This window comes from Lycorma delicatula, chromosome 10, assembly GCF_047948215.1.
Source record: "Lycorma delicatula isolate Av1 chromosome 10, ASM4794821v1, whole genome shotgun sequence".
Classification (NCBI taxonomy): Eukaryota; Metazoa; Arthropoda; class Insecta; order Hemiptera; family Fulgoridae; genus Lycorma; species Lycorma delicatula.
The window spans coordinates 118,995,901-119,020,072 of NC_134464.1; the positions used below are offsets into that span (position 1 = coordinate 118,995,901).

General features: G+C 29.4%; 1 protein-coding gene across 1 annotated transcript in view; it reads left to right on the forward strand.

The window, feature by feature from the left end:
- Window positions 1-24,172, forward strand: part of NT1 (Neurotrophin 1) — a 128,899-nt gene that overhangs the window by 56,887 nt on the left and 47,840 nt on the right. Inside the window, exon 2 of the mRNA XM_075377537.1 lies at window positions 21,540-21,712. Within this exon, the coding sequence (XP_075233652.1) occupies window positions 21,540-21,712 (173 nt within the window). The remainder of the gene's footprint in view (window positions 1-21,539; window positions 21,713-24,172) is intronic.

Below are 24,172 nucleotides of genomic sequence, written 5' to 3' on the forward strand. Positions count from 1 at the left end.
GATTACACCTGAATTTTCAAGGCGAATATTTTGTGAAACAATAAAACAATTTGTACCAACAATTTTATTTTATTTCATTGTTTTTATAAAATTATTAAGTATTAATTATATTATAATTAATTAATAATTAATTATTTATTAAAAATTATTTATTGTTGTTTTCAAATATTTCTTATCATTATAACACATATTAATACAACTTTATTTAAGTTTTTTAAACATGGGACAGTTAGTATATAATATTATTTATATACAAATAAATGAAATACAACCTTACAACAATTTGTCCGCAGTCTCTTTTCTAATACTTTCGGTCATTGGACCATCCTCAGGAAAAGATATTCTTCAATTTATATCATTAATATTAAATTATGTAAAAAGTAAATTTATAAAATGTTAAAATTACAAGATAATAACTGCGACCTTACATAAAAGACATGACTAACTTTATACTATGACGACCAGTTGCGATTTTTAATTTACTTTTTACATTATTTAATTTTAATGATATAAATTGAAGAATATCTTTTCCTGAGGATGGTCGAATGACCGAAAGTATTAGAAAAGAGACTGCGGACAAATTGTTGTAAGGTTGTATTTTATTTATTTATATATAAACAACTTCATTTATTTATTTTTTCTAATATACACACTTTATTAATTTTTTTTTTTTAAATTATCTAATATTATCTTTTCGTTGTCATTATTATTATCATAATTAAGAAATAGCAAGATTTGATGATTTTTTTTTACCACCAAACCAACAAAATAAAAAAAAATATATTCATTAAAACTGACTTCCAAAAAAAACTACATTAAAAAAATAATTATAATTTTTCGATAATTTTTTTTTAAATTTTAACTTCAAAAATTATTTTAAATTAAAAATAATTTCATTGTATTAATCCAAATTTAATACCAACTTCAAAAAATCGAATATTTGAAATGAATTAAGCAATTTCTTTTAATACATTTTTTGAAGTTAGTTTTATTTTTTAAAAATTTATTTATTTTTAAATGTTAAAAAAAATTTTTATTTTTAGATCACTGATCTCGGTGGAGGGGTGGTAGTACCATTCATTCGGAGTTTAAATCTCTGTCTGACAGAGCATTTTTCGTACGGTACAAAATTACATTTCCGTATTCCCATGAACAAGCTTCTCTGAAAGCTTTTGTGATGATGATTAATTCATCACGTAAAAGAAGACATGTTAAAGTTAAATATTAAAAAATAATAACATACCTGTATTGCATGTGACTGATTCTTTCATGAAAAATTAAAATTTATTTACTGAAATAATTTTGGTAATCTGTAATCTATGATTTGTATGTATAATCTGTGATGTAATAACAATTGATATTTAATCGAAAGATTTAAAGATATAATTGAATATACGAGTTATTCAGTAAAACCGACTTTTCCACTCTTTAAATGATTGCCTCTAACAAAATTTAATTTTAAACTAATGTTGCCCTCCTCGATTGGATAAACAATTTACTTGTATGAGTAATAAAATTAAACAAAAAAATATATATACCAATTTAAAGACCGTAACTAATGTATTTCTCATTACAATAGTAAAGAAAAAAAGCTACGTGTTTAAAAAAAATTTCTATTATTTATCTGATTTACATGACACTACAGCATACATATTATGTTAAATAACCAACAATTTTTATTAGAGCATGGTATTTATATACACTGAAGATTATAATCAATGTTTGAATATTATTGTATATATTGCAAAGCGTACTTGGCGGCTGACTATTTGCTCTAATCTAATTTATCAAAGTAAGTCTTCCGTAATACAATTAACTTTTTTTTTATTTATTATATAAATAGCGAACAATAATTATAATCGATGTTACTCTGGAAATTGTAATAGAAAGTAGCCTTAAAATACACTCAAAGATGATATTTTAATATTCATGTTGCCTAAAAATATTTTACATCCCGTAAATGTTCCATTCCCTCAGTAATAATTTTATATGTTCATTTCATTTCATTTATTTTTACAACAAATCCGGTGATATTGATTTCACATCTGAGAATTTTCCGTTTGCAAGAAATAATAAAAAGAAACTGGTAATGTATGGCACGGGTTTTCCGGATACGCCGGTCTTGTCATGATTACCAAAATAAATTTAAGCATCAAAATTTCAAATAAACATATTTTTGATTTCAGTAGCTTCTATAGTCTGTAGGGAAAATTTAGAAAATGTATTTATAAAGAAGTAATCCACAACAAAAAAAATAATTAATTTAAGAGAGAATTATTTAAAAATATTGAAAAATAAAGTATAACTGTTATGAAAATAATGAAATTTCTTCTTTCTTTTGGTATGAATTGTATAGCTGCCAAAGCTACTTTTATTTTAATAGGCCTTTAAGTGATGAAAAATAAAATTAAAAAATATTTTTTTAATAATAAAAAATAAAAAAGAACTAAAACAAAAATCAGAATATTTATTTTTAGAGGTGGAAATAGATTTAAATAAATGTTTTTCTAATAATATTCATATGTAGGTTAAACTGAATAAATTTGCTTTAGTAAAGTTTTTCTAAATCTAACACCCCTTCAACATAGATTAACATAAAAAATAAAATTTTCAAAAAACGTTTCTGCATTTTAGATCTGCGGTTTTTATTTTTTTTTTTTTAATTTTGGAACAATTCTTGATAGCTCTATACATTAAGTATAAACTTTAAAAAAGTTTTTGAAAAATATTTAAATTTAGGTGAGATAGAGCAAAAGAACAAACACATATATTTCAGTTTTGGGATTGATTTTTAAAACTTTTTTTGGATTATTGTAGATATTTATACGTACATATTTTTAGATACGATTAGATATATATTATATACGTAATTTAAATAGCAAATATGTCATTAATAAAATTTACTCTAAAACTCTCAAAAGAAAATCGAATTTTTTTCGCTACATTCCCCAGCGTCTTAACCGACTTTGAAAAAAAAATTAATATGATCAACGATCAAATCCATATATAGAAATATTTGAGCCAAATTTGAAGAAAATCGTTTCAGTCAATCCTGAGATATAAGGTCAATAGCAGTTATGTTTATAACAATTTTATATTTATTTTCAGGCTTAGAACCCTGAAGAATATCAGCTTCTTTATGAGACTCCTCTCTCTTATTCTACACACACACACATATATATATATATATATATATATATATATATGTGTGTGTGTGTGTGTGTGTGTGTGTGTTATAGTGTTTTATATATATAATACATAATTTTCTTTTACAATCGGAGGTTAATAATAATTAATAAATCAATATATTTAAATTTTAAAAAAGTTGGAAATGAAGTCGGATTCGAACCGATGGGCCTTCCCCTTGTAAGATCTAAATATTTCATTAATTAAAATTTTATTTGGTTATAACTCCGGAACCAATGAAAATAAGTACAACTTATATCGTTGAAAAGCTCTCAATGAGGGCTTATTACTGCAGTTAATAAAAACTACAAAATCCAAATGTTTTAGATTATGGGATTTTTCCGACACTTTCCGTTCAGTTGAATGCAATCAAAAGGGGAAGTGCACAATTAGATGTTACAACAGACCTATATCCAAAATTTCAGCATTCTACTGGTAGTCGTTTTTGAGCTATGCGAGATACGTACGTACAGACGTCGCGCCGAACTATTGAAAATGGATCCAAATGGATATTTCCGTTGAAATCTGAAAACCGAAATTTTTTACTTCCTTTACTTTATACAAGGAAGTAATAATAAAACGAATATTTACCTTCTGTTAACAAAATTTTCTTACAGCAATCAATTTCATTCAGTAAAATAAAAAATTATAATTTCACAGTTTCACCAGACAATCTGTTTCATCATCATTATTATTATTATTAAAACTTTCATTTTATCTTAAATAATTTCCTAACTTGTATAATAAATACTTCCTACCTTAATTACAAAAGAAAAAACTTTAAATAATATGCAATTCTATTTTTAAATTACAAGAAAGGGAATTTATAAATATCCATAAACTTCCTGAGAAAGTAATTTTTCGTTATTAAAATATAATATTTTTCGCAAATTTACTTAATTAAATTAATATTATATTATTACATAGACAACTTTTAATTTTGTTAAAACTTCAAATTTAATGTTCATACTACATAATAAAACGGTACATTTTAATATTTAAATTCAAAGAAATATAAAAATAATGAGCATAATAAATTTCATATTTCTATTATTTCAACTCCAACAGAATTTGGAAGAAACTAACGTTAACAAAATCTTATTAGAAATAATGTGAAGATTTTTTTATTACACTAAATAAAATTGGACATTGTAAAATTAAATAATAGCTTATACTGTTTTTATTGTAAGAGTATTTCTCGCATAGAGATCATTACGAAAATTGATTTGATTTAACGACAACTTCCAGTAAGTGTAAAAAAGCTTATAAAGCATTATAACTAGAGACCAGATTATATGCTTTTGCATATAAAGCCCATATAAACCGGTTATTGCATATTTTCGCTATATTTACAATATTTTTCGATAGTAGGCCTAGTTAATAAATGAAATCTTACGTTGTAGGCGGCCAAACCTATTAACCGGACCGGTCGTAAAGCGATCTTAGCAGCCACGCGTCTATTGTTTTGGTAGGATATTATTATGAGGTCAAGTAAAACACACACAACGCGAGACAAGGACGGACGATACCGTTCTGCGTCGCGCATGCCTACTGCAGCACTCCTCTCGCTAGGCAATTAAAGCATTTTATAACAATAATTTTATTTAATTTTATAATAATAATTAAGCATTTTATTATTGATCCGTTCATTGCATCAGTTTAGTTTTTTATTTATTTTGGCAAACTTTAATGTGTATCATGCCCCCGAAAAAAAGTGTCTCTTCGTGGATTTCTGACTATCCTGGAACATTTACGTACGACGGAAATGTTTTATACTGTCGAGTTTGCGAGAAAAATATTTCGTGCACAATAAAATTTCAAATAGTCCAGCATGTCAAGACAAGTCCTCATATCGCAGGATTGCAAAAGAAATGCCCACGAACACAATTTATAATAGCGGCAAGTAGCAGTGATTTCATTTCCATAGATAAACAAAAAAACCACTTTAGCATGCATTTATGTGAAGCATTGCTTACAGGTAATATTCCTCTTCACAAATTTACAAATCCTATCTTCAAAGATTTTCGATGGAAATATTGTTTGAATCAAAATATACCAGATGAATCAACATTGCGTAAAAATTACATACCGACAATTTATCTACATGTTCGGGAAGAAATGCGCAATGAACTCAAGGATAGCATTATTTGGATTTCATCTGACGGAACTACCGACAGATATGTCCGTTACATTGCGAATTTAATTATCGGTGCATTAAAACTAGAGCCTTGTTCTTCCTATTTGGACCTCAAAAGACCTTGAAAAGGCAAATCATTCTACGCTTTCCAATTTGTGAATGAGGGTATTAAAAAGATATTTCATGAATCTTCTGCAGATGAAAGAATATTTATATTTTTCTTAGCTGCTGCTCCCTATATGATCAAGGCAGCCAAAGCCCTCCAAGTATTTTATCCCAATTTGATTCATGTGACGTGCTTTGCTCACGGAGTACATCGACTCGCTGAAGAAGTACGATCAACGTTTGGGAATGTAAATAAACTGATTTCATCAACAAATAAAGTGTTTCTTATGGCACCTGTTCGCAATAAGGCGTATAAAGAAAAACTGCCTTTACCTCCCGAACCAGTGGTTACTTGATGGGGAACGTGGATTGAAGCTGTACTGTTTTACAATGCACATTTCGAGGCCATCAAAGGACTTTGATAGTGCAGAAGCTTTGGCAGTTTGTCAGTCCAACGAAGCATTTAACGATTCTAGTATTAAAAAAAAACATAGCTGTGATTAGCACTCATTTTTTCCCACATACCTGCAAGCATTAAAATGCTTGAAATTCAAGGTTTGGTGTTGGCTGAATTTATTTACTTAATGAATAAGATTCACCAAATGAAATCCGCATTGCCAGAGGTATTCCCGTGTAAACTTAAAGAAAAATTTGAAAACATTTTGAACAATAACCCAGGCTTTAAACCTTTGTGTTCAAAGCCTGGGTATAAAACTAACTGGGGATAAAACTATCAAATTGATAGTTTTATTAACGGGAGGAGTGAACTTTTGCCAGAAACATAAGTGCTAACATAGCACCCAAATTCAAATACTGCCCAGTTATCATCTCAGTGGATGTGGAGCGATCCTTTTCCACTTACAAAAATGTATTGACTGATGAAAGACAATCATACTACCTAACATTTGGAACAGTACCCGATTGCTTACCTTTACAAAACTAACAAAATGTTAAATAATTGTTAATTATCGAATTTATCGATATATTATTCAACTACTTATTAATTGTATGCTGATTTTGAAATAAAAAAAAACTAAAAATTATTATTTTTTTATAATTTAAAGTTGTATATTTTGGCACTTTTCATGCATATTTGCATGCATATTTCAAGCTTTTTATGTTGCATATAATCCGGTCTCTAATTATAACGGTGTTCTCAGCCAAGATTAATTATCAAAATATACGAATTATGTTTTAGGAATTTTAATACCGTAGAAATTAGAAAATATTGTTCAACGAATTATCTACGATTAGTATAAAAATGTTTCCTATATCAAGATAATCTGATAACCAAATTCTGATTTGAAGTAGAGATCATTGAACTTAGAGAAAGGTTAACTGTTAGATAAATTAAGCCTACAGAATCCCAGTTTTGTTTCACTGGAAACCAAAAACAAAGTAAAATTTTTAAAACTTGGTTTATAATTTTCCGGTCTAAATATCAACTGATGGTTCCCAAAATTTCTAAAATGTTATATTATAAAAAATTATTTCTTTCGGTATTTTCCAAGAATACACCGATCTAAATCGTAGAAAAAAACATTAAACATTTGATTTTAATCAATATCCTGGAACCGTGTCGATGAATTTTTTATAAACATGGTAATCTATTTTAGATTTATTTAAGAGAAAAATATCATGAAGTTTTTTTATACTAAATTTTTAGCATGAGGTTGAACTCCTTGTACTTGGAAAGAAAGCGATTGATATAAGCACTTATCATAATTAAAAAACATCTGCTTTTTACTTCCTTGAAGTAAAGGAAGTATTGTGATCGCAAAAAATGTCGGTTTTCAGATTTCAACGGAAATATACATTTGGATCATTCCTGAATCCATTTTGACTAGTTTCGGCGTGACGTATGTACGTACATGTATCTCTCACAACTTAAAAACGATTAACCGTAGAATGTTCAAATATTGGATTTCGGACTGTTGTAACATCTAGTTGTGCACTTCCTATTTTAGTTGCAATTGACTGGAACAAAAATGTTCACAAAAACCCAAAATCCAAAATATTTGGTTTACGGATTTTTTCTTAACTGCAGTAATAAGTCCTCATTGAGAGCTTTTCAAGTTATATCATAAGTGGTACTTATTTTCATTTTTTATAGAGTTATAACTAAATAAATTTTTATTAATGAAATATTTGGATCTTACAAGGGGAAGGCTCATCGGTTCAATCCGACTTCATCTCCTTTTTTAACTTTTTTTTTTTTTATAATTTAAATATACTAATTTATTAATTTCTTACTATTATTATTATTATATAGTCATTAACTACTGACTGTAAAAAAAATTTTACAATAAATAATAATTTAATAATAACAATAAAAAAAATGAAAACATATCAGAAGTTATTAATAAAATGAAATTTTATGTACTTTTCAATTTAAAGAAAATGTATATATCTAATTTAATAGGCGTAAAGGAAGTCATGTGGTGTCCACATCAGATTTTTTAAATAATTGAATATAATATCAAATTTTATCGTACAACTAATTATTACGGATAAATAATTGCGGTATTCCGGAATTTGTGAATGAATAAATGAATAAATTTACTAGTTTACTCTACTGAATTAAATTTTATAATCGGTTATTAGTTATGGTAGTTGTTTTCAATTTTATAATATCATTAGAAATAATGCTAAAACCGTTTGTGATAGAGGAACAATGCTTCAAGTACTTAGTCGCCAGAGCTTCGAAGGCTGGAGTCATTACACAGTTAAAGAATATTAATTTTAGTAAATTTCAAATTTAATCGAAATAATTTGTTTATAAAATTTAAATTTTTACTTACTTCATCTTAACCGACTTAAAAGAGTCAGTTTAGATAAAACCTTCTATTTAAAAAAAAATAACAGTATTTTTAACGCCAATGTTTTTGTTTTAATTTTGGTTTTCCCATATTTAAAGACATGGAGTCTGTTATTTAACTATATGATAGGTATCATACCTTAAAATAATTCTTAATGTTTATTTGTTTTAAATACGTGGTTCTACTGTAGATATCGACTGTTGTTCTCAAAATTTTTAAAATGTTATAAAAAATGAAAAAAGTTATTAAGAATTATTTTCCAAGAAAACGCTGATCTTAATCGTAGAAAAAACTTGGAAAGTTTGATTTTAGTCAAATTTTAGAACCATCGATCATTTTATAACCAATTTTATTTATTGATTTATTTGGATCTATATTGGATATGAAATTAAGATTCACTATCACCCAAATACCTTAATGATAGTAAGCTATCTAATAGTGGTAGAATAGAGATTTCATACCGAACGTATTCGAGAATGTAAGAAGTAATTTGCTATCCCGTTGTCCCGTTGCCGCCTCTTCACTGAACAAAACATAATGTTCTCAATTACATATTAATATGAACGAAATAAATAAATTGGCAGTGACTTTTACCTTTACCCCAACAACTTTAATTTTTCCATCAATAAAATTTGTTGTGTAGAGAATAATCTAGGGGAAAGCAATGATGATATTGCTTGTACTTCGGGTAATTTACATGTCTCAAATTACAAAACAGATTAGGACAGAGTTTAGAGTAAAAAAGATAATAATAACAATTAATATACTCCTTTCTGTTATTAAACGATTCATTATACAAAGCGATTAAAAAATAAATTTGAAAGTATTAATACGACTAGAATCGAGTTGTAATTTTGTAGAAAAACGTAACAATTTTTCACTCGTATAATAACGTAGTAAAAATTCCTTCATCATAAGTACTAAGACGTCCGTTCAGCTTAGCTAATAAAATTACACGTTCATTGAGGAGAAACGTACTTATTACGACGTGCGTTAGTTTCATGAAACGACATCCGCGTTCAATGTACTCTTTGCACCACTACCATAAAGGTCCTCCCGACAGACGTATAATTAAAAACTTTGCATCAGAATTTTTGAGATCGATTATTCTGTTCGATATTAAATATCAGAGTTTGTACGTAGATGCTCATAAAACAACAGGATATGATTCTCGTGAAACAATCATTCAATAAACGTCTTTTTTTTTCTTTTTTTAAACCTCCGGGGGTCCACCGTTAGGCATTGCTTCAGAGGGTATGAGATGAATGATTTGTGACGTGTATGAAAATGCCTTGCCTGACCGGGATTCGAACCCGGGATCTCTAGATAAGAGGCCAAGACGCTACCACGTAAATAAATGGCTTGTGTTATGTAAACATCTGATTTTGAAACACACGAATATGGAAGGAATTTACTGACACGATAAGATGATAATTCGTTGTGAATTTTATGTATAGAAATGTTAATGGAAGTAGAAAATAATCTTTAGTGTTTAATTATTTTAAATTTGTGGTTATAATTTTCCACTGTAAATATCGACTGTTCCCAAAATTTTTAATATGTTTTAAAAAATATTAAAAAGTTATTACGTATGATATTTTCCAAGAATACGCTGTTCTTAATCGTAGAAAAAACTTGAAAATTTTGATTTTAATTAAAGTTTAGAACCAACTTCATTTTACAATCCATTTTATTTATTTATTTTAAACGAAATTGGATAAAGAAGTAAGGCTCTCTATTACCCAAAATAATAGGATCTAAGACAGCTAAAATCTACCAGAATTTTTGGAGTGAATCTCCATTGAAATATTTGCACACCAATATGCATTTTTATTCTAGGTGGATATTCTTTTTGACCAATATAAAGCGTACGTTCTTTGTCATCGAGAATACCCTAACAGTATCTTGTTTCTGGATATAACTGAATGTTTTCACATTCTACAATTAGAAGAAGAACACGACAATAAAATCGCTTTAACATCCAGTTACTCAATTCATCACTGTACTGCATAAAAGTCTGGAATTTACTTGATAGAACCGTTTTTAGGACGGTGGATCGGTCGAGTTGATTCACCTGCAAAACTATATCGATCCCAAAATTCAATATTACTTGATTTCTTCTTAATAGAAGATCAAGTGTTTGTTCCCCAACTATCTTTCCCAATATTGTTGAACTTATAAGTCGAATAACCGATTCAGTTGCATATGTGATGCCGAGTAAACAGAATTAAAATCGAAAAAAATCGATTTCAAGAGGAATATTGCTTACGCCGACGATTTAGCGATGTTCGTTGATGGACCTACAGAAGATGAAGTTGAGGAAAAGGCGAATAGAGCCACAAGACAAATAAGCATGTGGTTGGCGATAAGGAGGCTACGACTCCACAAAAAAAAAACCACTCGTGGTTGTGGCAGGCCGACGTAAGATTAGAAGAATTCAAGTTACGGTCGACGCCAGCCTCCGTGGCTTGGGTGGTAGCGTCTTGGCCTTTCATTCAAAGTTCCCGGGTTCGATCATTCAAAGGTCCCTGGTTCGAATCCCGGTCAAGCATGGCATTTTCACACACGCTACAAATCATTCATCTCATCCTCATTACAACCCACAACTCAATGAAGTATGCAGTAAAGCGGAGCGGATCGTCAACGCTCTGAAGAGATTGATGGGCGCCAAGTGGGGATCCAGAGCAGCTAAAATAAAGCTTTTGATGATAGCAGTGACTTCTCTATGCAGTGCCTACCTGGTTTTCGGCACTAAACAGCAAGAGGAATGTGAAGATGATGACATCACTGCAGAGACGAATGAATTTAAGGATCGTGACGGTTTACCGAACGGTATCGGCGGATGCGGTGGGAGTCCTCAACGGGGTACCGCCGATCCAGTTACGGGCTACCCAAATGAAAGAGATCTATGAGGGCATGGACAGGGAAGATGCTACTAATCTCTTGCTACAAGAATGGCAAGAGAAATTGAACGCCGCTACGACTGAGTCGTAGACAAGAAACTTATTCCTGAATTAAAACCGTAGCTTGGGAGGAAATACGGTGACGTGGGATACTACCTGTCACAATTCTCTCTGTCACGGAGAATATACTTACACAGGTTTAAAAGAAGGGACCTCCCAAATTGTGTGTACTGCGGTCAAGAAGACACTCCCTGCTACACCTTTTTGAATGTGCACGTTGGGAGGATCTAAAAGCCAGATATAACATAAAAGAGATTACTCCGAAAACTACAACAAAGTATATGTTAAGAAGTAAAGAGAAATGGCTGACAATAGAAAGATTCGTGGCTGAGGTTATACGAGCAAAGGAAGTGGATTACAAAAGCGGGAGGAATTACTTTAGGGAAAAAGAAAGACCGAGACCCGGCTGCTGAGGCAGGGCCCGGGAACGGCATAACCAGGCCTGGTGTTCCTGGCCTTAACGGTTAGAGGCAGAGGCAAAATGAGAGTAAGGAAAAGATCTGGAACCGGTGAGCCGACCTGTCATGCCGGACGTACTGCCGGTAGGTGGGGAGGAACCCGCCGAGTTGGTCTAGTGGTAAACGCGTCTTTCCAAATCAGCTGATTTGGAAGTCGAGAGTTCCAGCGTTCAAGTCCTAGTAAAGGCAGTTATTTTAACACGGATTTGAATCCTAGATCGTGGATACCGGTGTTCTTTGGTGATTGGGTTTCAATTAACCACACATCTCAGCAATGGTCGAACTGAGACTGTACAAGACTACACTTCATTTACATTCATATATATCATCCTCATTCATCCTCTGAAGTATTATCAGAACGGTAATTCCCGGAGGGTAAACAGGAAAAAGAAAGAAAGGTTGGTGAGGTGGCTCATTAGAGTTACAACGACACTCCCCTTGGCTAAGTCATACCTGATTATTTAGTCCGACCAAGGAGAGCAGGAAAACAAACGCAAAAAAAAGCAAAAAAAGTGGAATATTTGCCGTACCACCACTCACTAATGCTGTTATAGGAGTTGACACATTATCTAATTTTGCAAGTATTCTGAATAATTTTTGTATCCATTTAAATATTTAAAATAATTTTTAAATAACTCAACATACTGTACTTATATTTCTTTATTTAACGAGAAAGACAACGAAATATTATACGGATTACATCACAATAAAAAAGTCATGTAAATTGAGTAACTTAAGATAACTAACTGAATTCTTTGAACTACTACATAAGAAAAATAAAAACAAAAACCCTAACAACTTTCATTACCTGAAGAATTTAAATGTATTTTTATAATTAATCTCTTTCACAGTAAGTAAACAAATAGTAATTTAAAACATTACCAGTAATTTACATTAAAATAAATTACATAAAAAATAATTTAAAGAAATTAATATTTTAATATTAAGATTTTTTTATCTGCAAAGTCAATGAATAGAAGTAAATAAAATTTATACGATTTATAAAGTTTACTGAGCTATAAATGAACACTTAACATGCATTAATTAACAACAGTTTTTATTTATTTCTGACCTACCTTTATATTGCGTTTATGTTAACCTCTCCAGCATACTCGACCGTGAAACAGTTGTAACAGTGACATGTTAACACTGTTATTTACTTAAAAAGTAATGCACATATCTCTTGTATAAAAGAGAAGAAATATAAACAAATAAACTAACTTTGAAGGAGGGGAAAACGGTAAATAAAATAAGAAATACATTAAAATTTGTTAAGGAAAACAACACATGCAAATAGTTCCGGTTTTACTTCTTTAGATTTCTATAATGTTAAAAGATTATTTGTAAATAAATTATGTAATTTTATGAGTTATTCATGAAAATTAGTAAATTTAAGTCACAAATATAAATTTGTTTCTAATCTAATAAAAATTTGTCTTTATTATAAATGAAAAATCTATTATATGCTTAATACAGCTCGGTGCCTGTGCTACGTATTAACTAATTAGCAGGTAAACTTAATTTTAATTTATACATGATTATTGCCAACGAAAAATTTTCAAACGTTTTATTTATTAACACCGATATATTCCAATTAAATTTCATCCTTTTCCTAATTTTAATTAATGTATTTCCGCACAATTTTCATCCTCTGCACTTTCTTTATGTACCAAATTAATTAATCTTATTAATATCTTACATCCTGTCATTTCCTGTCAACCTAGTTCTTATAATAAAACCCACCGGGTGTAGTGGTTAACTCATCGTAAATCAATTGATTTCGAAGTCGAGAGTTCTAAGGTTCAAATCCTAGTAAAGGCAGTTACTTTTATACGGATTTGAATACTAGATCGTGGATACCGGTGTTCATTGGTGGTTGGGTTTCAATTATTCACACATATCAAGAATGGTCGATCTGAGTCTGTACAAGACTACACTTTATTTACATTCAACATATCATCCTCATTCATCCTTTTTTTTGTGTGTCTGTTTAACCTCCGGGTCCACCGTTAGGTATTGCTTCAGAGGATGAGATGAATGATTTGTAGCGTGTGTGAAAATGCCATGCCTGATCGGGATTCAAACCCGGGACCTCCGGATGAAAGGCCGAAACGCTACCAATCGCGCCAAGGAGGCCGGAAAAAATCCTCATTCATCCTGTAAAGTAATCACCTTACGGTAGTTCCGGGAGCTAAACAAAAAAGTACAAGAAGTTCTTATTCTAAAAGAATATTTTTTCTCAGATAAGATATAACATTTTTTCATAGTACTTAATTTTACTTAATATAGGGTTGTAAAACCATATTTCTTTTTATATTTCTAATTGTATAATTTCGCTCTTATAATGTTACAAATTTCATAGTGGTTGATTTTATATTTTACTAATTTTTTTGAAAAGTGCTAACTAATTTATGAATTTTAATTCATATTTGCAAAACGTTATGTTTATTGTAAAACTAGGTGAGAGGTTGATTATTTAGTTTTATTCAGCAGAGTAAACGAAAACTTTCAAAAAAATAGCTGCAATTTAGTCTTTTAATTAAGAAACTTTATTTACAAAAGGAAACAAGGAGTTTTAAAAGGAATAAATGTATTCCTTTGTTTATCCATTCTCTTAATTACTTTTTTCTCCTCGTCCTGTTATAGGCGGTGTAAACCAAGGGAAAGGGAAAGGAAGCAACAGGACTACAGATAATTCTACTAAAGGGAGCAGTGGAATGATAACTGATAATTATCAATTATAATTATTATGATTGTCCCAATTATAATCAGGACATTGCAGTGGTTGAATGATTATTTATTCTCTCGATTAGTCCGTACAAATAGGTGGTATTGAATGCTGTATGAATATATTGTTGAACGTGACGCATTGAAAATATTTTTAAATTGGAAACGAAACGTCTTTGTATTATGTAGACTAAATAAATTTATGATTGGTGACCTTACGAAAAATAAAGATAAATTTTCCGTAATATTCTCTGATGTTACATTAAACAAAACGGAACTCTTTAATGACTTTTCAACAGTTAAAGAGAGAAAAATGAAATTTAGTAAATGCTACTATCTCGTAAAGATCTATTTTTTCGGTATGAGGCCACCACAACCAAAGCATTTTTGAGGGCCTCATGGGAAGGTAACTCAAATATTTCGAATAGAAACGGTAGGCGTGTGTGTGACACTCAGTTTTAAAGAATATTGAAATAAAAAATATTGGGGCTAAAAAACATTATCCAAAATGGCGATCTTGTAATTATTTTTTATACTAATTATCTCGTACAAAAACAAGCGGTGATTTCATACTCAAAAACAGATCTTTTTCTGGTAAATGAATTTATTAAATCTTATTTTTTTACTGTTTGACTGTTTAACAATTTTTTAAGAGGTATTGTAGACTACATTTTAAACCGACAGTGGAAAATAATTAAATGGCTGTCATCTTCGTTAATGTTTTTGTAGCCCAAGGTATTTTGTTTTTTTAATGTCATTTATTTTACAGCACTACCCTTTCCATTTAAATTTTTGAGTTGCTTATTATGGAGATCCCCTCGGAGCTTCGAATATGGTAATCCCATACCAAAATAAAATAATTATTACAAAAAAAAATTCGCATTTTCTAATTGTACACATCTATCTATAATTATGAAAAATAATAATTAAAAACGAACGAAAATTAGTTAAATTTTTTTTTTCTTTTCTTAGAGGAATTTTTCGGTAAATTAATATACCGTAACGGTGTTCGATTATCTCTTACCAGAAAGGGATTTATCACTGCCATAAAATTACAATTATTAACCTTATTAGGGGTAATTTCAATGTAATTTTAACCTATTATTACCGCCTTACAATAATAATAAAGCTTAAAATTATAAACACCATCAAGAATAAGTGTTTGATAAAGGAGTCGTGTACTAGTTACAAATAAATAGATAAAACTTTAAGCAGGAAAATCATAACACAACCGGTTATTTCAGGAAATAATAATGTTATAATTAACTTCCTGTTCTTAAATGTGGGAATTGAAACATTGAATATGCGTTTGATCTGATGAAGTTCATGGAATCATATAATAAGAAAATAATTACAAGAAGCATAAGTGAATATTTCAGCAATATATATTTAAAATAATTTATATTAATACAGTTAATATGATAGGTCTTTTATATCTTCTTTTTGGATGACCAAATTAATTTCATCAGTTTCAAGATCAAATTAAATTGTTTCGTTTTGAAATATTAAAATCAAAATCTAATCTTAACATCATTTTTAAATATATTTTTTTTTGTCTTCAGTCATTTGACTGATTTGATGCAGCTCCCCAAGATTCCCTATTTAGTGCTAGTCGTTTCATTTCGGTATATCCCCTCCAACCTACATCTCTAACAATTTCTTTTACATATTCCTGCCTGCCTGCACAATTTTTTCCTTCTACCTGACCATCTAATATTAAAGCGACTATTCCAGGATGCCTTAATATGTGGCCTATAAGTCTGTCTCTTCTTTTAATTATATTTTTCCAAATGCTTCTTTCTTCATCGATTTGCCGCAATACCTCTTCATTTATCACTTTATCCACCCATCTGATTTTTTACATTCTCCTATAGAACCGCATTTCAAAAGCTTCTAATCTTTTCTTCTCAGGTACTCCGATCGTTCAAGTTTCACTTCCATATAAAGCGACGCTTCAAACACATACTTTCAAAAATTTTTTCCTGACATGTTAAATATTAATTACGCTTAAATATACTCCCGTCTAAAATACAGTATATTACACCTTGTGGGAGTTAATTGAAAATATCAGAACAATCTTTCTGGAGACAAAAATGAAATGGTCAGATCTTTTTTCGGTATAGATAAATATGATTCATGTAGACTGATGTTTAGAAATTAAAAATTTCTGACCGTTTCAATACATTTGTATTTACGAATGTGCAAGATTTATCAAATTAAAAAAAAAAACAGAAAAGTTATTACATTCATCGTTGAGAATCCTATATTTAGAAGGAAATAAAAACGGAACATTTAAACATATAAATATGCAAGTAAAAAATTAATTTAAAATATTCTGTTTTGTGAGGGAACCATGGTTTCCGTATCTCTCCAATTGCAATAAAAATTTAACGACATTAATAACCCATCTTCAGAAACAATCGTACAAATTTTAATTAAAATCTATTTATACAATATGAAGATATCAAGGAAAACGATAAGCTTAGAGCAGTAGGAGCACTTGCAAAAATTTATTTTTCTATATTTAACTGTGGAAAAATTATTTAACAGTTCCCAGAATTTATTATGTTTGTGCGTGCGCGTGGATGTATAATGGTAGCCTGTTATTAAATAGACTAATTGAACTATTCAGAATAGTTCATTTTATATTAATAAATGAAGCGTAATAAAAATATTTTTTTTTTTTAAATACACATATACTTTTAACCTAAATTCAACAAAAAATTTCAGATAAAACAGAGAGTTCTAAAAAAGCGTAAATAGTAGAGAAAAAATTAAGCAGCGGAAGGAAAACTTAATTTTAATAAATATAAGAGCTATTATAAATTTGTATTATACAATGATTAATTATGAAATATTAATGTCATAAATAAAATAGATTATAAAATTAAAGATATATTATTATATCTAAATTAATGTAGTAAATAAAACAAGAAAAGAAAACAAAAACATTATTTTAAAATAAAACAAATAACACAAGCACGATATCTAATGTAGAAAATGAATTAAGAGAGCATTTCTACATTGCATTATATTAAAATGAATGGTTGTAATAATAATAATAATAATCATTAGAATAGATTACATTATAAGTATATAAGCTTTATTAAGAGTCATTAAGATAAAATACTAATACACAATAAGTAAGTAGGTAACTCGTGTGTGCTACTTACTAACATAAATGGATTATGTAAAATAGATCCTACTAAAGTAAAACGTAAAGGATAAAAAACAACTATTATGTTATTAGCGTATTCGGATAAATTACAAAACAAAAACAAAAAACATTCAAGAATCAATTACAAAAATTTTACTTTTTGGAATGGAATGGAATGCAAAGTTAGCGGGAGCTTATAGATTCTCCCTTCGGATCGCAGAACCTGGACAGAGTCCATTGCTGCTGGATGATTCAATCGGGCGTGTTTTTAAAAGGTTTATTTTAAGTGACGGGTCTAATTTTTCTAGTTTTGTCTTATTTAATATTTAGTATTTTTAAGGACGGATTTAATTGTATTCCAATCCGTTGTTAAACCAGCGTTATAGAACCCATTTTATGGGCCGACCGCGGAAGGCTAGGCTTATGGAACCTGTCCTCCCGACGTAATTCCCCTTCAGACCGTCCACTGAAGTCCTTTCGTGCTAACGCTTCATAGGCTAGCAGGAATACGCCACAACGGGGCACTAACTATATGGAGGGAGCAATGCGCCCCCTTTTCCGGAGGAGTCGCAATTGCTGATTTATGTTAATTTATATGTAAGTTTTAGAGGAAGGGTTGTGTAGAAGCTCTTCATCCACTTCTGTTATGGCTGTTACTTTTTACTTATTTTTTTCTACTCGTCTTTTGCTTTATAATATTTATTTTATTTTATTAATTTAGATATATATATATATATATATATATATACATACAAGGTGCGACAATAAAGTAATGAGACTGTTTTTTCTTTTCATCTTTGACCTTGGTCTATAAGCTACTTCTAGTCCAAGTGGCACATTGATGCAACTGCTCAGTCGTGAGTTGTGCTGTAATAAGTGAACACGTGTTTGTGTCTCTCGTCACAGAAATGAAACCGCAAAATATTGCGCAACGGTATGCCATTTCTTTTTGCGTTAAATCGGGTGAAAACGCGACAACTTATGGTAAGCTTCAGAAGGCTTTTGGAGAGGAAGTTATGTCAAGAGCTCAAGTTTTTCAGTGGCATAAAATTTTTAGTGAAGGCAGAACAAATGTTGAAGATGAAGACCGCAGTGGACGACCATCAACCTCACGGACAGATGTCAACTTGACCAGGGTGCGTGAAATCGTACGATCTGATCGAAGATTATCCGTGAAAATGATTGCAGAAGAACTCAACATCGATCGAGAAACGGTTCGTCTAATATTAACTGAAGATCTTGGTATGAGAAAGATTTGTGCAAAAATGGTCCCCAAAAATCTCACACAACAGCGAGAAACACGGAAAAATGTGGCAGCCGATCTGTTAGAGCAAACGGAAATCAATCCAGATTTGTTGTTATCACTGGCGATGAAGGTTGGTTTTGCTGATGCTATCCCATACTGTTCTGTCAATACAACAATTTTTAACCTCAAAACAAATTTCAGTACTACCACAGCCAACTTATTCACCAGATATCGCTCCGTGCGACTTTTTTCTGTTTCCAAGAGTCAAAATGGCGGTCAACGGACACCATTTTCAAACAACACAAGATGTCCAAAAAGCTGTGACGAGGGTCTTGGAGGATATTACAGAGATGAGTTCCAGAAATGTTACCATCAATGGCAGAAGCACTGGAATAAGTGTGTGCAATCAGAGGGGAACTACTTTGAAGGAGATAACACTAAACATGACTAAAACGGTAAGCAAAATTTTTTTTCACATCAATCTCATTACTTTATTGTCGCACCTCGTATATATATATATATATATATATATATATATATATATATATAAAACGCACCTATCTTAACAGATTGCTACTCCCAAAACAGTAATTTAACGTGCACTTTAACTACACGTTATAACCAAATTTTTCCCTACTTTTTTTTAATTTCAGTCTATACATTTTCTATACAAAATGTCATTCTATCTTAAATTATGTGAAATTAAAATTAAAAAAAAAAAGTGAGTTATAAATTTGGGCCTCACAGGATTTCAGTGAGCAAGACATTAATAATTCGTGCCTCAAAAAAAGATAAATTCTGCGAATAAGACATAAGTAGGAGTTTTATAATTACAATACATTGTTTTGTTAAAAGATGAAATAAGGAAAAAACTATTTCAGTCAAATGAAATAATGTAAGTTTCTGTGGTTCAGAACGCTCATGGAAATAACTTTACATAATTTTTTTTTATTCAATATCACTCAACCTTTTAATTTATTTATCAATTTTTAATAAAATAATTTAAAAGGAATTTTTACATCCAAAAAAATTTAATTCTTATAATGAAATTAGCAGTTATTATTTTGTGCGTATGCTTTACTTACAAATCAGCTTCTGAATAACGAAAATACTAGTAAGTTGTACAGAGTAATAATAACGTGAAAAGGAGGCATCCAGTTATATCTTCTCCAATAAAAATGTTAACAAAGTACAAACAATAAAAAGTATAACGAATAAAAATATAACTAAGCGTAACTAAGAACAAAAAATTAAAAAATTAACTGTTAAGAACAAAAAACCAGTTAAACGGTAAGCACATTCTCGTACTCAGTCTTGTTTTCCGATCTAAATAACATAATCATTTTACAAATTAAATTTATTTAGTAAAAATCAGCTGTTATTTTATAATAATAATAATAATAATAATGTAAAATTTATATTTTTCTGGAAACAGCTTAGCAACTTTTGAATGAGACAATGCACAAAGAACCTAAGTATACCAATGTAATCGCAATTTGTTCTATAACAGTATGACTTTTTTTGCATGAAAAATGAGGACCAAAAAAGACCCTTAGCAGATGGAAACCACTATTACAGTGAGAATCAAAACGGGGCTCACAGCTCTGCTGCAGATATAACTTAAGATCCAGAACCGGATCTCATAGCAGTCAACCTGTTAAAGTATCTTTCTCCTTTTAGAAATACTTATTTTATAATGTTTTGAAAGTATTGTTTATTTACAATAAATATCTTTTATTTATTTATTTTTTCACTAGGGAATTGTAGCACGTCTCAATTCTTTGTTCTATTCCCGGTCAGCGTTTTTCTCTTCCTTGTACGAAGTCAACGAAGTATTGTGATCGCGAAAAACTTTGGTTTTCAGATTATACGAAAATATCCAGTTTGACCATTCCTGAATATTCTGACTAGTTTCGGCGTGATGTCTGTACGTACGTATCCCGCATAACTACAAAGCAATTAGCCGTAGGATGTTGAAATTTTGGATTTAGGACTGTTGTAACATCTAGTTGTGCACCTCCCTTTTTGCACTCGACTGGACCAAAAGTGTTCAAAAAAGCCCAACATCCAGAAAAACTTGGATTTTTTCTTAACTGTAATAATAAGCCCTCATTGAGAGCTTTTAAACTATATATCATAAGTGGTACTTATTTTCGTTGGACGCAGAGTTATAGCCAAATAAAATTTTAATTAGTGAAATATTTGGATCTTACATGGGAAAGTCATATCGGTTCGAATCCGACTTTATCTCCTTTTTTTGGTAATTTAAATAAATTGATTAATAATTATTAACCTCTCATTGTAAAAAGATTTACACTAAATAATTCATTAATAACAAAAAAAAATGAAAAAATATCAGAAGTTATTAATGAAATAAACTTTTATGTACTTTGCATTTTAAAAAAATGTTTATATGTAATTTAATAGGCGTACAAGGAAGTATTTGGTGTCCACATTAGATTTTTTTTCATACATTAATATAGATATATATTAATTATTTTAAAGGTAACTATTTCAAAGGTAAGACTAACTCTTAGTTTATACTAAAGTTTTATAAATAGTCCTCCCGCACAGAAGTTTTAAGAAAAATGGAATCTGTAACGGAAAACATACGCTGGTTTTCTAAAATATGAGTACGTATTTTTAATTATTACAACTGCTAGTTATAGGAATTTTACAACATAAAAACAGATTTTCTCACCTTGACTATTTATTTACATTATTTTTTCTTTCAATTTCAGATTTTTCCTTGTTTTACACTAGTTACAACACATTCATTGTCAGATGATTTAGAAGATTTTCCTTTAGACGACAATGAACCATTTAGTGATATATCTGATTCAAATAGTAATAACTACCATAGAGAAGTAAACAATGAAGACTCATCGAATCAGTTTAATAAAGAATCAAATAAGTAAGTTTTTAATAAATAGTTTTATTACAATTGTTTTTTAGATAATAAGTTCCCTTCTTCAATGCTAACCTAGTAACAACCAAACGGATTAATGGCCAATTATTACTCTACTATGTTTGTTCTGTTTTTGATAAAATATATATATATATATATATATATATTTTTTTTATGTGTGTGTGTGCATATATATATATATATATATATATATATATATACACACACACACACACAGATTCACACGGTGTTCATTAGAACTTCATCGGTAAGAGCTGACGGAGTCAACAAATTACGTTTGCAGTTCTAAACATGACCTAGCCTAAGAATGAAACAAAAATGGGGGGAAAATAAGCCTAAAAACATTATATTTCAGTTCAATTAGATTAGTAATAAGGAATACTTTCAAAAAATACCTCAAATTTTGTTAGACTTTATTTTTTCCATTTGATAAACCACGAAACTGAAAAGTGTCATTTTATTTATTTTTTTACCGTGAATTTACGAATCGCGCCACTAGATAGCAGTACTTGGTAGTACTAGGTAGCGTACAAAACTCGAAAATGTACTTGAAATAATAAAATTTAAAAGGAAATATACTACAGCTTGTTTTAATAGTAAATGATCTTTGTAAATGAAACTACTGAAGAAGAAACAATTTTTTTTGATCCACATTAATTCTTTAAAAAAATAAAAATATCAGTTTACAAGAGATTATATTAGTTTTATTAAAACAGAAATAAATTCCATTGGTAAAATCGAATTTTACGATAAAAATCGAGGGTTACACTTACAAAAATTAATACGTGCAATATTTCATCACGGATTTCCGATTCGTAAAAGCCATTATATTAGTTTTATTAAAAAAGGAAAAATATGGTATGAAGTGAATGATATCATTATCAACAAAAAAATTGGCCGTGAAATTCAGTTTGTTTGTTCTAAGACAATAAATTTTAATAATAAATCCATAAGATAACAATCAGCAATTCATAAAAAATAAAATAAAAGAATAATCTAACTAAACGCAGTGATATCCAAAAAAAATTACAATGAAATTGTAAACCGTACCGTAACAGTCTCGCAGATATCATTTCTTCTGCTCAAAAAACAAAAATTTCTGTAATATAAATAAATCTGTTTAAAAAAACGATCTCATATCAAAAAAGGTAAGACATTATAGTTCTATTACCAAAATCTGTTATTAATTTAAAATTTTATTTTAAAAAATATACATGTTAATAGACAATAGATATACAATAATAGATAATAAACAATGTTTAAGCGTTCCATATAATGAGTAAAAAAAAACAAAAAAAATTTGTTACAAAACTCTTGCCGTCCTGATTTCATTAATATGTAATACATATCACATTTACAGAAATAATACAATTCTTACGATTATTCGTTGTTTAATAAATGAAATCGGGCCGGTAAGATTTTGGTAACAAATTGTATTTTTTTTTTTTTTTTGCTTATTATATGGAACACTTAAACATGGTTTATTATCTATTATTGTATATCTGTTTTCTATTACATATACTTAACATATTTTTTTTTAAAGAAAATTCTAAATTAATAACAGATTTTAATAATAGAAATGCAGTGTCTTATCTTTTTTGATATCAGTATCCTTTTGTTAAAAATAGATTTATTTATATTACAGAAATTTTTGTTTTTTGAGCAGAAGAAATGATAGGCTCCGCGACCATCGTTAAGTATTACTTCAGAAGATTAAATAAATGACAATTTTTGTAGCGTGTGAAAATGCCATGACTGAGCGGGATTCGAACTCGGGACCTCCGGATGAAAGACGAGACGCTACCACTCGCGCCACGGAGACCGGCAAGAAATGATATCTGCGAGACTCTTACCATACGGTTTACAATTTCATTGTAATTTTTTTTTTTGAATATATATATATATTAGTACACTCGTTTCACCGTTCTACAGGACAAAACAGCTGTTCAATCAAATAATTACAAGGACTGTATTATCATCTATGTTTAAGTGAAACAACAATCGTAGTCTTTTTTCTAATTTAAAAACAAAATTACAATTTTTAATGGCAGTTAATATCTCCTTTACACCTTTTTTACCATCTCTTGATAATTTATATTATTTGTACTGCATTATTGTGCTATTAAAATACAGAATTATTTTTTAAACTCCTATCTTTACAGAGACCCGAAATAGGGATTTTTTTAATGCAATCATATTAAGACACCAACCAACGGTAATTTTTTTTTAATTCTTAAAAGAAAAAAAAACTTTTAAATATATTTGAATATTGATTTTTGTTTAATGTAATACACGAGGAAAACAAGTGAAAAAATGGTATTTTTCTCCGTAATTTTTCGTATAAATTACCGTAATTCTAGAGGATTTTTTTAAAGATAAATTATAAATCTTAAGAAAAGTTCAGAAAAGAACAAAGTTGTATTTATTATAAACCTTATTGAAAGT